The sequence below is a fragment of the Oncorhynchus gorbuscha genome, linkage group LG13 (assembly GCF_021184085.1).
Source record: "Oncorhynchus gorbuscha isolate QuinsamMale2020 ecotype Even-year linkage group LG13, OgorEven_v1.0, whole genome shotgun sequence".
Lineage (NCBI taxonomy): Eukaryota > Metazoa > Chordata > Actinopteri > Salmoniformes > Salmonidae > Oncorhynchus > Oncorhynchus gorbuscha.
Window position 1 is genome coordinate 16,523,616 of NC_060185.1, and position 15,763 is coordinate 16,539,378.

Genomic DNA, 15,763 nt, shown 5'->3' on the forward strand with positions numbered 1-15,763 from the left:
TTCTAGTTCCGACAGTTCAGCAATGCATAACATTCATATCTAACAATTACACAACAAATACCTAATACACACAAATCTAAGTAAAATGAATGGAATAAGAATATATGAATATAAATATAAGCAATGTCAGAGCGGCATAGGCAATAGATCGTACAGAATACAGTATATACATATGAGATGAGTAATATAAGATATGTTAACATTGCTAAAGTGGGATTATTAAAGTGACTAGTGTTCCATTTATTAAAGTGGCCAATGATTTCAAGTCTGTATGTAGGCAGCAGCCACTCTGTGCTAGTGATGGCTGTTTAGCAGTCTGATGGCCTTGAGATAGAATCTGTTTTTCAGTTTCTTGGTCCCAGCTTTGATGCACCTGTACTGACCTCGCCTGCTGGATGGTAGCGGGCTAAACAGGCAGTGGCTTGGGTGGTTGTTGTCCTTGATTGTCTTTTTGACCTTCCTGTGACATCGGGTGCTGTAGGTGTCCTGGAAGGCAGGTAGTTTGCCCTCGGTGATGCGTTGTGCAGACCTCACCACCCTCTAGAGAGCCCTGTGGTTGTGGGCGGTGCAGTTGCCGTACCAGGCGGTGATACAACCTGACAGCATGCTCTCAATTGTGCATTTGTAAGGTTTGTGAGGGTTTTAGGTGACAATACACAATTCTTCAGCCTCCTGAGGTTGAAGAGGCACTGCTGCGCCTTCTTCACCACACTGTCTGTGTGGGTGGACTATTTCAGTTTGTCAGTGATATGTACGCTGAGGAACTTGAAACTTTCCAGCTTCTCCACTACTGTCCCGTCGATGTGGATAGGGGGGTGCTCCCTCTGCTGTGTCCTGGAGTCCACGATCATCTCCTTTGTTTTGTTGACATAGAGTGAGGTTATTTTCCTGACACTACTGTTGAGGATCAGTGAAGTGGAGATGTTGTTTTCCTACCTTCACTACCTGGGGTCGGCAGATCAGGAAGTCCAGGATCCAGTTGCACAGGGTGGGGTTGAGATCCAGGACCCTGAGCAGTAGTCAATGAACAGCATTCTTACATAGGTATTCCTCTTGTCAAGATGGGACAGGGCAGTGTACAGTGTGATGGTGATTGCATTGTCTGTGGACTTATTTGGGCAGTAAGCAGATTGAAGTGGGTCTATGGTGGCAGGTAAGGTGGAGGTTATATTATCCTTTACTAGGTACTCAAGCACTTCAATACGACAGAAGTGAGTGCTACGGGGCAATAGCCATTTAGTTCAGTTACCTTTGCATTCTTGGGTACAGGAACAATGGTGGCCATCTTGAAGCATGTGGGGATAGCAGACTGGGATAGGGATTGATTGAAAATGTCCGTAAACACACCAGCCAGCTGGTCTGCGCATGCTCTGAGGATGCGGCGAGGGATGCCGTCTGAGCCTGCTGCCTTGCGGGGGTTAACACGTTTAAATATCTTACTCACTTCGGCCACAGAGAAGGAGAAGCCACAGTCCTTGGTAGCAGGCCGCGTCGTTGACACTACTATCCTCAAAGCGGGCAAAGAAGGTGTTAAGTTTGTTTGGAAGCAAGATGTCGGTGTACGCGACAGGGCTGGTTTTCCTTTTGTATTACTTGATTGTCTGTAGACCCTGCCACATACAGTTGAAGTCAGAAGTTTACATACACCTTAGCCAAATACATTTAAACTCAGTTTTTCACAATTGCTGACCGGTCTATCGATGTCACCGCATGAAGAGGAATAAACAGACTCACCCCATCGCGACGTCCCCCAAAGGCTAACTCTCTAGCCCTTGCTATCTCCTTGCTTGCTAATTTGGCCTGCTAACTGCTAGCTTGTTAGCCCTGGTCCGCTAACTGCTACCTTGTTTACCCCGGCCTGTTAACTGTTAGCTTGTTAGCACAGGCCTGCTAACCGTCTGCATCGCCGCGTCCCAAACACTCACTGGACCCATATGTACTTTCTATCTCTTTCCGATTTTAAAATTGTTTATACCTACCGGAAACCTGCCTCACCCAATGTGATACGGAATCGCTATTATTTTTAATTTTTAGAACACACTCAAGAACCTCCAGAAGCTAACCAGCTAACTAGCTACAAGCTATTTAGTCATTGTTAGTTTTTTAACCTGGATAACACTCGCCAGTCCAGCTTCCCTGCCCCATCCACCGCTGCCCCCTGGACATTGATCACTTGGCTACATAGCTGATGTACGCTGGACTGTCCATTAATCACGGTACTCCATTCTGCTTGTTTGTTTTATCTGTCGACCCGTTGCCTAGTCAACGCCATTTTACCTGCTGTTGTTGTGCTAGCTGATTAGCTGTTGTTGTCTCACCTACTGTTTTAGCTAGCTTTCCCAATTCAACACCTGTGATTACTGTATGCCTCGCTGTATGTCTCTCTCAAATGTCAATATGCCTTGTATACTGTTGCTCAGGTTAGTTATCATTGTTTTAGTTCACAATGGAGCCCCTAGTTCCACTCTTTATACCCCTGATACCTCCTTTGTCCCACCTCCCACACATGCGGTGACCTCACCCATTACAACCAGCATGTCCAGAGATACAACCTCTCTCATCATCACCCAGTGCCTGGGCTTACCTCCGCTGTACCCGCACCCCACCATACCCCTGTCTGTGCATTATGCCCTGAATATATTCTACCATGCCCAGAAACCTGCTCCTCTTATTCTCTGTCCCCAACGCTCTAGGCGACCAGTTTTGATAGCCTTTAGCCGCACCCTCATACTACTCCTTCTCTGTTCCGCGGGTGATGTGGAGGTAAACCCAGGCCCTGCATGTCCCCAGGCACCCTCATTTGTTGACTTATTTGATCGAAAAAGCCTTGGTTTCATGCATGTCAACATCAGAAGCCTCCTCCCTAAGTTTGTTTTACTCACTGCTTTATCACACTCTGCTAACCCTGATGTCCTTGCCGTGTCTGAATCCTGGCTCAGGAAGGCCACCAAAAATGTTCATACCCAACTATAACATCTTCCGTCAAGATAGAACTGCTAAAGGGGGAGGAGTTGCAGTCTACTGCAGAGATAGCCTGCAAAGTAATGTCATACTTTCCAGGTCCATACCCAAACAGTTCGAACTACTAATTTTGAAAAACACTCTCTCCAGAAATAAGTCTCTCACTGTTGCCGCCTGCTACCGACCCCCCTCAGCTCCCAGCTGTGCCCTGGACACCATTTGTGAATTGATCGCCCCCCATCTAGCTTCAGAGTTTGTTCTGTTAGGTGACCTAAACTGGGATATGCTTAACACCCCGGCAGTCCTACAATCTAAGCTAGATGCCCTCAATCTCACACAAATAATCAAGGAACCCACCAGGTACAACCCCAACTCTGTAAGCAAGGGCACCCTCATAGACGTCATCCTGACCAACTGGCCCTCCAAATACACCTCCGCTGTCTTCAACCAGGATCTCAGCGATCACTGCCTCATTGCCTGTATCCGCTACGGAGCCGCAGTCAAACGACCACCCCTCATCACTGTCAAACGCTCCCTAAAACACTTCTGTGAGCAGGCCTTTCTAATCGACGTGGCCCGGGTATCCTGGAAGGATATTGACCTCATCCCGTCAGTTGAGGATGCCTGGTCATTCTTTAAAAGTAACTTCCTCACCATTTTAGATAAGCATGCGCCGTTCAAAAAATGCAGAACTAAGAACAGATACAGACCTTGGTTCACTCCAGACTTGACTGCCCTCGACCAGCACAAAAACATCCTGTGGCGGACTGCAATAGCATCGAATAGTCCCCGCGATATGCAACTGTTCAGGTAAGTCAGGAACCAATACACACAGTCAGTCAGGAAAGCTAAGGTCAGCTTCTTCAGGCAGAAGTTTGCATCCTGTAGCTCCAACTCCAAAAAGTTCTGGGACACTGTGAAGTCCATGGAGAACAAGAGCACCTCCTCCCAGCTGCCCACTGCACTGAGGCTAGGTAACACGGTCACCACCGATAAATCCATGATTATCGAAAACTTCAACAAGCATTTCTCAACGGCTGGCCATGCCTTCCGCCTGGCTACTCCAACCTCGGCCAACAGCTCCACCCCCCCCGCAGCTCCTCGCCCAAGCCTCTCCAGGTTCTCCTTTACCCAAATCCAGATAGCAGATGTTCTGAAAGAGCTGCAAAAACTGGACCCGTATAAATCAGCTGGGCTTGACAATCTGGACCCGCTATTTCTGAAACTATCCGCCGCCATTGTCGCAACCCCTATTTACCAGCCTGTTCAACCTCTCTTTCATATCGTCTGAGATCCCCAAGGATTGGAAAGCTGCCGCAGTCATCCCCCTCTTCAAAGGGGGAGACACCCTGGACACAAACTGTTACAGACCTATATCCATCCTGCCCTGCCTATCTAAGATCTTCGAAAGCCAAGTTAACAAACAGGTCACTGACCATCTCGAATCCCACCGTACCTTCTCCGCTGTGCAATCTGGTTTCCGAGCCGGTCACGGGTGCACCTCAGCCACACTCAAGGTACTAAACGATATCATAACCGCCATCGATAAAAGACAGTACTGTGCGGCCGTTTTCATCGACCTTGCCAAGGCTTTCGACTCTGTCAATCACCATATTCTTATCGGCAGACTCAGTAGCCTCGGTTTTTCGGATGACTGCCTTGCCTGGTTCACCAATTACTTTGCAGACAGAGTTCAGTGTGTCAAATCGGAGGGCATGCTGTCCGGTCCTCTGGCAGTCTCTATGGGGGTGCCACAGGGTTCAATTCTCGGGCAGACTCTTTTCTCTGTATATATCAATGATGTTGCTCTTGCGCGGGCGATTCCCTGATCCACCTCTACGCAGACGACACCATTCTATATACTTTCGGCCCGTCATTGGACACTGCGCTATCTAACCTCCAAACGAGCTTCAATGCCATACAACACTCCTTCCGTGGCCTCCAACTGCTCTTAAACGCTAGTAAAACCAAATGCATGCTTTTCAACCGATCGCTGCCTGCACCCACATGCCCGACTAGCATCACCACCCTGGATGGTTCCGACCTTGAATATGTGGACATCTATAAGTACCTAGGTGTCTGGCTAGACTGCAAACTCTCCTTCCAGACTCATATCAAACATCTCCAATCGAAAATCAAATCAAGAGTCGGCTTTCTATTCCGCAACAAAGCCTCCTTCACTCACGCCGCCAATCTTACCCTAGTAAAACTGACTATCCTACCGATCCTCGACTTTGGCGATGTCATCTACAAAATTGCTTCCAACACTCTACTCAGCAAACTTGATGCAGTTTATCACAGTGCCATCCGTTTTGTCACTAAAGCACCTTATACCACCCACCACTGCGACTTGTATGCTCTAGTCGGCTGGCCCTCGCTACATATTCGTCGCCAGACCCACTGGCTCCAGGTCATCTACAAGTCCATGCTAGGTAAAGCTCCGCCTTATCTCAGTTCACTGGTCACGATGGCAACACCCATCCGTAGCACGCGCTCCAGCAGGTGTATCTCACTGATCATCCCTAAAGCCAACACCTCATTTGGCTGCCTTTCGTTCCAGTACTCTGCTGCCTGTGACTGGAACGAATTGCAAAAATCGCTGAAGTTGGAGACTTTTATCTCCCTCACCAACTTCAAACATCAGCTATCTGAGCAGCTAACCGATCGCTGCAGCTGTACATAGTCTATTGGTAAATAGCCCACCCATTTTCACCTACCTCATCCCCACACTGTTTTTATTTATTTACTTTTCTGCTTTTTTGCACACCAATATCTCTACCTGTACATGACCATCTGATCATTTATCACTCCAGTGTTAATCTGCAAAATTGTAATTATTCGCCTACCTCCTCATGCCTTTTGCACACATTGTATATAGACTCCCTTTTTTTCTACTGTGTTATTGACTTGTTAATTGTTTACTCCATGTGTAACTCTGTGTTGTCTGTTCACACTGCTATGCTTTATCTTGGCCAGGTCGCAGTTGCAAATGAGAACTTGTTCTCAACTAGCCTACCTGGTTAAATAAAGGTGTTCTCAACTAGCCTACCTGGTTAAATAAAGGTGTTCTCAACTAGCCTACCTGGTTAAATAAGGTGTTCTCAACTAGCCTACCTGGTTAAATAAAGGTGTTCTCAACTAGCCTACCTGGTTAAATAAAGGTGTTCTCAACTAGCCTACCTGGTTAAATAAAGGTGTTCTCAACTAGCCTACCTGGTTAAATAAAGGTGTTCTCAACTAGCCTACCTGGTTAAATAAAGGTGTTCTCAACTAGCCTACCTGGTTAAATAAAGGTGTTCTCAACTAGCCTACCTGGTTAAATAAAGGTGTTCTCAACTAGCCTACCTGGTTAAATAAAGGTGTTCTCAACTAGCCTACCTGGTTAAATAAAGGTGTTCTCAACTAGCCTACCTGGTTAAATAAAGGTGTTCTCAACTAGCCTACCTGGTTAAATAAAGGTGTTCTCAACTAGCCTACCTGGTTAAATAAAGGTGAAATAAAAAAATAATCCAAGGAACAAATCCTGTCTTAGGTCAGTTAGGATCACCACTTTATTTTAAGAATGTGAAATGTCAGAATAATAGTAGAGATAATTATTTATTTCAGCTTTAATTTGTTTCATCACATTCCCAGTGGGTCAGAAGTTTACATACACTCAATTAGTATTTAGTAGCATTGCCTTTAAATGGTTTAACTTGGGTCAAACGTTTCAGGTAGCCTTCCACAAGCTTCCCACAATATGTTGGGTGAATTTTGGCCCATTCCTCCTGACAGAGCTGGTGTAACTGAGTCAGGCTTGTAGGCCTCCTTGCTCGCACACACTTTTTCAGTTCTGCCCACAACTTTTCTATAGGATTGAGGTCAGGGCTTTGTGATGGCCACTCCAATACCTGGACTTTGTTGTCTTTAAGCCATTTTGCCACAACTTTGGAAGTATGCTTGGGGTCATTGTCCATTTGGAAGACCCATTAATTTCCTGAGTGATGTCTTGATATGTGGCTTCAATATATCCACATAATTTCCCCTCCTCATGATGCCATCTATTTTGTGAAGTGCACCAGTCCCTCCTGCAACAAAGCACCCCACAACATGATGCTGCCACCCCCTTGCTTCACGGTTGGGATGGTGTTCTTCAGCTTGCAAGACTTCCCTTTTTTCCTCCAAACATAACGATGGTCATTATGGCCAAACAGTTATATTTTTGTTTCATCAGACCAGAGGACATTTCTCCAAAAAGTATGAGTGCAGTTGCAAACCGTAGTCTGGCTTTTTTATGGCGGTTTTGGAGCAGTGGCTTCTTCCTTGCTGAGCGGCCTTTCAGGTTATGTCGATATAGGACTCGTTTTACTGTGGATATAGATACTTTTGTACTTGTTTCCTCCAGCATCTTCACAAGGTCCTTTGCTGTTTTTCTGGGATTGATTTGCACTTTTCGCAACAAAGTACCTTCATCTCTTGGAGACAGAACGCGTCTCCTTCCTGTGTTTTATGATGGCTGCGTGGTCCCATGGTGTTTATACTTGTGTACTATTGTTTGTACAGATGAGTGTGGTACCGCCAGGCGTTTGGAAATTGCTCCCAAGGATGAACCAGACTTGTGGAGGTCTACAATTATTTTTCTGAGGTCTTGGATGATTTATTTAGATTTCCCCATGATGTCAAGCAAAGAAGCACTGAGTTTGAAGTTAGGCCTTGAAATTCATCCACAGGTACACCTCCAATCGACTCAAAAGCTTCTGAAGCCAGGACATAATTTTCTGGAATTGTCCAAGCTGTTTAAAGGCACAGTCAACTTAGTGTATGTAAACTTCTGACCACTGGAATTGTGATACAGTGAATTATAAGTGAAATAATCTGTCTGTAAACAATTGTTGGAAAAATTACTTGTGTTTTGCACAAAGTAGATGTCCTAACCGACTTGCCAAAACGATAGTTTGATAATTAACAAGAAATGTGTGGAGTGGTTGAAAAACTAGTTTTAATGACTCCAAGTGTATGCAAACTTCCGACTTCAACTGTAAATAGTATATAAGTTAAATCAAATCAAATATTTAGATTTGATTTATTTCACCTTTATTTAACCAGGTAGGCAAGTTGAGAACAAGTTCTCATTTACAATTGCAACCTGGCCAAGATAAAGCAAAGCAGTTCGACACATACAGTAGATAGGTAGGTAGTATATAGATAGGTAGGTAGTATATAGATAGGGTAGGTAGTATATTTTTTGGTAGGTAGTATATTTATTGGTAGGTAGTATATAGATAGGTAGGTAGTATATTTATAGGTAGGAAGTATATAGATAGGTAGGTAGTATAGTGATAGGTACGGTAGGTAGTATATTTATAGGTAGGTAGTATATAGATAGGTAGGTAGTATAGTGATAGGTAGGTAGTATATTGATAGGTAGGTAGTATATAGATAGGTAGGTAGTATATTTATCGGTAGGTAGTATATAGATAGGTAGGTAGTATATTTATAGGTAGGTAGTATATTGATAGGTAGGTAGTATATTGATAGGTAGGTAGTATATTGATAGGTAGGTAGTATATAGATAGGTGGGTAGTATATTTATAGGTAGGTAGTATATTGATAGGTAGGTAGTATATAGATAGGTAGGTAGTATATAGATAGGTAGGTAGTATATTTATTGGTAGGTAGTATATAGATAGGTAGGTAGTATATTTATAGGTAGGTAGTATATTTATAGGTAGGTAGTATATAGATAGGTAGGTAGTATATTGATAGGTAGGTAGTATATTGATAGGTAGGTAGTATATTTATAGGTAGGTAGTATATAGATTGGTAAGTAGTATATTTATAGGTAGGTAGTATATTTATAGGTAGGTAGTATATAGATTGGTAAGTAGTATATTTATAGGTAGGTAGTATATAGATAGGTAGGTAGTATATAGATAGGTAGGTAGTATATTGATAGGTAGGTAGTATATTTATAGGTAGGTAGTATATAGATTGGTAAGTAGTATATTTATAGGTAGGTAGTATATAGATTGGTAGGTAGTATATTGATAGGTAGGTAGTATATTTATAGGTAGGTAGTATATAGATTGGTAAGTAGTATATTTATAGGTAGGTAGTATATAGATAGGTAGGTAGTATATAGATAGGGTAGGTAGTATATTTTTTGGTAGGTAGTATATTTATTGGTAGGTAGTATATAGATAGGTAGGTAGTATATTTATAGGTAGGAAGTATATAGATAGGTAGGTAGTATAGTGATAGGTACGGTAGGTAGTATATTTATAGGTAGGTAGTATATAGATAGGTAGGTAGTATAGTGATAGGTAGGTAGTATATTGATAGGTAGGTAGTATATAGATAGGTAGGTAGTATATTTATCGGTAGGTAGTATATAGATAGGTAGGTAGTATATTTATAGGTAGGTAGTATATTGATAGGTAGGTAGTATATTGATAGGTAGGTAGTATATTGATAGGTAGGTAGTATATAGATAGGTGGGTAGTATATTTATAGGTAGGTAGTATATTGATAGGTAGGTAGTATATAGATTGGTAAGTAGTATATTTATAGGTAGGTAGTATATTTATAGGTAGGTAGTATATAGATTGGTAAGTAGTATATTTATAGGTAGGTAGTATATAGATAGGTAGGTAGTATATAGATAGGTAGGTAGTATATTGATAGGTAGGTAGTATATTTATAGGTAGGTAGTATATAGATTGGTAAGTAGTATATTTATAGGTAGGTAGTATATAGATTGGTAGGTAGTATATTGATAGGTAGGTAGTATATTTATAGGTAGGTAGTATATAGATTGGTAAGTAGTATATTTATAGGTAGGTAGTATATAGATTGGTAGGTAGTATATAGATAGGTAGGTAGTATATAGATAGGTAGGTAGTATATAGATAGGTAGGTAGTATATAGATAGGTAGGTAGTATATTTATAGGTAGGTAGTATATTGATAGGTAGGTAGTATAGTGATAGGTAGGTAGTATATTGATAGGTAAGTAGTATAGTGATAGGTAGGTAGTATAGTGATAGGTAAGTAGTATAGTGATAGGTAGGTAGTATATAAGTCTTGGTGGGGTAGTTCAGAGAGTCTGAGAGTGTGTACAATCACTTTCTGTTCATTGATATTTGTGGGTGGAGTTTTTTTAAATGTTATTTGATTTAACTCTTATTTTACCAGGTAAGTCGACTGAGAACACATGCTCATGTACAGCAACAACCTGGGGAATAGTTACAGAGGAGAGGAGGGGGGGGGGTGAATGAGCCAATTGTAAACTGGGGATGATTAGGTGACCGTGATGATATGAGGGCCAGATTAGGAATTTAGCCAGGACACTGTGGTTAGCCCCCCTACTCTAAAGAAGGGGTTCCTACTACTAACCCTCCAACAACACTTCCAGCAGCATCTGGTCTCCCGTCCAGAGACTGACCAGGACCAACCCTGCTTAAGCTTCAGAGGAAAGCCAGCAGTGGGATGCAGGGTGGTATGCTGCTGGCTCATATGCTGCTGGCTCATATGCTGCTGGCTCATATGCTGCTGGCTCATATGCTGATGGCTCATATGCTGCTGGCTCATATGCTGATGGCTCATATGCTGATGGCTCATATGCTGCTGGCTCATATGCTGATGGCTCATATGCTGATGGCTCATATGCTGATGGCTCATATGCTGATGGCTCATATGCTGATGGCTCATATGCTGCTGAAGGCCCTCAGCAAAAGGCCCTCAGCTGTGAACGGGTGGGGAACCTGGCAGCCACATTCACTCCGTTTGAGTGACGTTTCATTTCACTGAAGCACTGGGTAAATCAAATTATTTGTGAAAGCTATCAGTGTGGATTCCAGGCATGAGACCAGCAGAGGAGGGGTACTGGAAGGGGGATTAGTGGGGTGTACTTAGGGTTAGGTATTACAGTATTTGAGTGTGTATGTGTATGTATGTTGCAAGGGGAGGGGATTGGTGACTCCCCCAGCTGCTGGACACAGAGCACAAAGAGGCCGCTGTGTGTGTGTGTGTGTGTGTGTGTGTGTGTGTGTGTGTGTGTGTGTGTGTGTGTGTGTGTGTGTGTGTGTGTGTGTGTGTGTGTGTGTGTGTGTGTGTGTGTGTGTGTGTGTGTGTGTGTGTGTGTGTGTGTGTGTGTGTGTGTGTGTGAGCACAGAGCCAACACAAGCACCAGAGCCTGCCAGTTACTACTGATCCAGACACACATACACGTACCATACACACATATACAGTGCCTGCCGTCCACAGATATAGATGTACATACTAACAGCTACATCCATAATGCTAGGTATGCATAGAAAAACACCCACTGTTCTGTGCATGTATGTATGGAGGGCGGTGTATAGTGGTACCTGGACTGCCAAGAATCCCTCTTCATCTGGTAGGACCCTATAGGTGTGGACATGCTTCTGGAAACTAGAGAGAGAAGAGAGGGAGGGAGAGGGGGAGGGAGAGGGAAGTATAGAGGGAGGGGGGAGTTAGGAGTTAGAGGCGAGGGGAGAGAAGGGTAGAGAAGAGAGGGAGGGAGAGGGGAGGGAGAGGGAAGTATAGAGTGAGGGGGAGTTAGGAGTTAGAGGCAAGGGGAGAGAAGGGGAGAGAAGGAGGGAGGATGGAGGGGGAGGGAGAGGGAAGTATAGAGTGAGGGGGAGTTAGGAGTTAGAGGCAAGGGGAGAGAAGGGAAGAGAAGAGAGGGAGGGAGAGGGGGAGGGAGAGGGAAGTATAGAGTGAGGGGGAGTTAGAAGCAAGGGGAGAGAAGAAGGGAGGACGGAGGGGGGAGAAAATGGCATTAGTACTTTCATGGATACCACAGGAATGACATATTCCCTGCAAAGTGTGTGTGTGTGTGTGTGTGTGTGTGTGTGTGTGTGTGTGTGTGTGTGTGTGTGTGTGTGTGTGTGTGTGTGTGTGTGTGTGTGTGTGTGTGTGTGTGTGTGTGTGTGTGTGTGTGTGTGTGTGTGTGTGTGTGTGTGTGTGTGTGTGTGTGTGTGTGTGAGAGACGGGAGATTTGGAGGGAGTTTCAACCTGTTGCTGTCTGTCAAACACAGTGAACATGGCATTAGCGCTGCTAGAACTCACACTCACCTCTCTCACCGCTAAACACAACGGCAAGGAAAGGTAGAACACCTACCGTTGAAGTGGGAAGTTTACAAACACTTAGGTTGGAGTCATTAAACCTTGTTTACAAATACTTAGGTAGGAGTCATTAAACCTCGTTTACAAACACTTAGGTAGGAGTCATTAAACCTCGTTTACAAACACTTAGGTTGGAGTCATTAAACCTCGTTTACAAACACTTAGGTTGGAGTCATTAAACCTTGTTTACAAACACTTAGGTTGGAGTCATTAAACCTTGTTTACAAAACTTATCACGCCTTGGTCATTGTATCTTGTGTTTTTGTTATATGTTTGGGTAGGCCAGGGTGTGACATGGGTTTATATGTTGTATTTCGTATTGGGGTTTGTATTAATTAGGAGTGTGTATTAGTAGGGGTGTGTCTAGTTAGGCTTAGCTGCCTGAGGCGATTCCTAATTGGAGTCAGCTGATTCTCGTTGTCTCGGATTGGGAACCGTATTTAGGCAGCCTGAGTGCACGTTGTATTTCGTGGGCGATTGTACCTGTCTATGTGTTAGTCACCAGATAGGCTGTAATTAGTTTCACTCGTTTGTTGTTTTTGTATTTTTCAGTTATTTCATGTACCGCTATTTTCTTCATTAAAAGTCATGAGTAACCTACACGCTGCATTTCGGTCTGACTCTCTTCAAACGACAGACGAAGTTCATTACAACACTTAGGTTGGAGTCATTAAACCTTGTTTACAAACACTTTAGGTTGGAGTCATTAAACCTTGTTTACAAACACTTAGGTTGGATTCATTAAACCTTGTTTACAAACACTTAGGTTGGAGTCATTAAACCTTGTTTACAAACACTTAGGTTGGAGTCATTAAACCTTGTTTACAAACACTTAGGTTGGAGTCATTAAACCTTGTTTACAAACACTTAGGTTGGAGTCATTAAACCTTGTTTACAAACACTTAGGTTGGAGTCATTAAACCTTGTTTACAAAAACTTAGGTTGGAGTCATTAAACCTCATTTACAAACACTTAGGTTGGAGTCATTAAACCTTGTTTACAAACACTTAGGTTGGAGTCATTAAACCTTGTTTACAAACACTTAGGTTGGAGTCATTAAACCTTGTTTACAAACACTTAGGTTGGAGTCATTAAACCTCATTTACAAACACTTAGGTTGGAGTCATTAAACCTTGTTTACAAACACTTAGGTTGGAGTCATTAAACCTCGTTTTTCAACCACTCCACAAATTAGTTTTGGCAAGTCGGTGAGGACATCTACTTTGTGCATGACACAAGTCATTTTTCTAACAATTGTTTACAGAAATATTATTTCACTTATCATTCACTGTATCACAATTCCAGTGGGTCAGAAGTTTACATTCAATAAGTTGACTGTGCCTTTAAACACCTTGGAAAATTCCAGAAATGATGGCATGGCTTAGAAGCTACTGATAAGCTAATTGACATAATTTGAGTCAATTGGAGGTGTACCTGTTGATGTATTTCAAGGCCTACCTTCAAACTCAGTTCCTCTTTCCTTGACATCATGGGAAAGTCAAAAGAAACCAGCCAAGACCTCAGAAGAAAAATCCTGAAGGTACCACGTTCATCTGTACAAACAATACTATGCAAGTATAAACACCATGGGATCATGCAGCCGTCATACCGCTCAGGAAGGAGACATGTTCTGTCTCCTAGAGATGAACGTACTGTGGTGCGAAAAGTTCAAATCAATCCCAGGACAGCAGCAAAGGACCTTGTGAAGATGCTGGAGGAAACAGGTATAAAAGTATCTATATCCACAGTAAAACAAGTCCTATATTGACATAACCTGAAAGGCCGCTCAGCAAGGAAGAAGACACTGCTCCAAAACCGCCATAAAAAAGCGAGACTACGGTTTGCAACTGCACATGGGGACAAAGATCATACTTTTTGGAGAAATGTCCTCTGGTCCGATGAAACAAAAAAATAGAACTGTTTGGCCATAATGACCATCGTTATGTTTGGAGGAAAAAGGGGGAGGCTTGCAAGCCGAAGAACACCATCCCAACTGTGAAGCACGGGGGTGGCAGCATTTGTCAGGAAGTTAAAACTTGGTCGCAAATGGGTCTTCCAAATGGACAATGACCCCAAGCATACTTCCACAGTTGTGGCAAAATGGCTTTAAGTACAACAAAGTCAAGGTATTGGAGTGGCCATCACAAAGCCCTGACCTCAATCCCATAGAACATTTGTGGGCAGAACTGAAAAAGCGTGTGTGAGCAAGGAGGCCCACAAACCTGACTCAGTTACACCAGCTCTGTCAGGAGGAATGGGCCAAAATTCACCCTACTTATTGTGGAAAGCTTGTGGAAGGCTACCCGAAACCTTTGACCTAAGTTAAACCATTTAAAGGTAATGCTACCAAATACTAATTGAGTGTATGTAAACTTCTGACCCTCTGGGAATGTGATGAAAGAAATAAAAACTGAAATAAATACTTTTCTCTACTATTATTCTGACATTTCACATTCTTAAAATAAAGTGGTTATCCTAACTGACCTAAGACAGTGAGTTTTTACTAGGATTAAATGTCAGGAATTGTGAAAAACTGAGTTTAAATGTATTTGGCTAAGGTGTATGTAAACTTCCAACTTCTCTCTGTGCTGCAGTGCTGTCTATGCAAAACAGCCGAGTTTGCCATACCTTTTGCATACAGTGTGTGTGTGCTGTGTCCCATCCCGTCTCCTGACACACAGTTTCATGCTGAGATCTGGGCCAGGGGTCTCTCTCTCTCTTTCTTTGTAAACAACAGGTGTAGACTTAACAGTGAAATGCTTACTTACAGGACCTTCCCAACAATGCAGAGAGAAAATAATAAAAACATAACAACACAAGGAATAAATACAATAACTTGGCTATATTCACAGGGTACCAATGCTGAGATGATGTGCAGGGGAACCAGGTAATTGAGGTAGATATGTAGATGAAGGTAGGGGTAAAGTGACTAGGCAACAGGATTGATAATAAACAGTAGCAGCAGAGTATTTGATGAGTCAAAAGAGGGCCAATGCAGATAGTTAAATAGCTAACCGGACTAACTATTTAGTACTCTCTTGGGGATAAAAGCTGTTCAGAGTCCTGTTGGTTCCAGACTTGGTGCATCGGTACCGCTTGCCGTGTGGTAGCTGAGCAAATCAAGATCACTTTCTGAGTCAAAATGCAAGATGAGATCTACCACTCAGATAAAAAAATCACTTTAAAAATCCTAAGCCTTTCCAAGATTTGTGCAGTAGGCTATGAGCAAGGCAGTTAACACACTGTTCCCCTGAGCATGGCAGTTAACACACTGTTCCCCTGAGCAAGGCAGTTAACACACTGTTCCCCTGAGCAAGGCAGTTAACCCACTGTTCCCCTGAGCAAGGCAGTTAACCCACTGTTCCCCTGAGCAAGGCAGTTAACCCACTGTTCCCCTGAGCAAGGCAGTTAACCCACTGTTCCCCTGAGCAAGGCAGTTAACCCACTGTTCCCCTGAGCAAGGCAGTTAACCCACTGTTCCCCTGAGCAAGGCAGTTAACCCACTGTTCCCCTGAGCAAGGCAGTTAACCCACTGTTCCCCTGAGCAAGGCAGTTAACCCACTGTTCCCCTGAGCAAGGCAGTTAACCCACTGTTCCCCTGAGCAAGGCAGTTAACACACTGTTCCCTGAGCAAGGCAGTTAACCCACTGTTCCCCTGAGCAAGGCAGTTAACC

The 15,763-nt window shown here is 43.3% G+C and overlaps 1 protein-coding gene across 1 annotated transcript in view; it reads right to left on the minus strand.

Annotated features, from left to right (window-relative positions):
- The window catches only part of LOC123992236 (phosphatidylinositol 3,4,5-trisphosphate 5-phosphatase 2A-like), a 74,684-nt gene that overhangs the window by 34,679 nt on the left and 24,242 nt on the right, over positions 1-15,763 (minus strand). Inside the window, exon 2 of the mRNA XM_046293418.1 lies at positions 11,309-11,372. Coding sequence (XP_046149374.1) covers positions 11,309-11,372 — 64 coding nt within the window. The remainder of the gene's footprint in view (positions 1-11,308; positions 11,373-15,763) is intronic.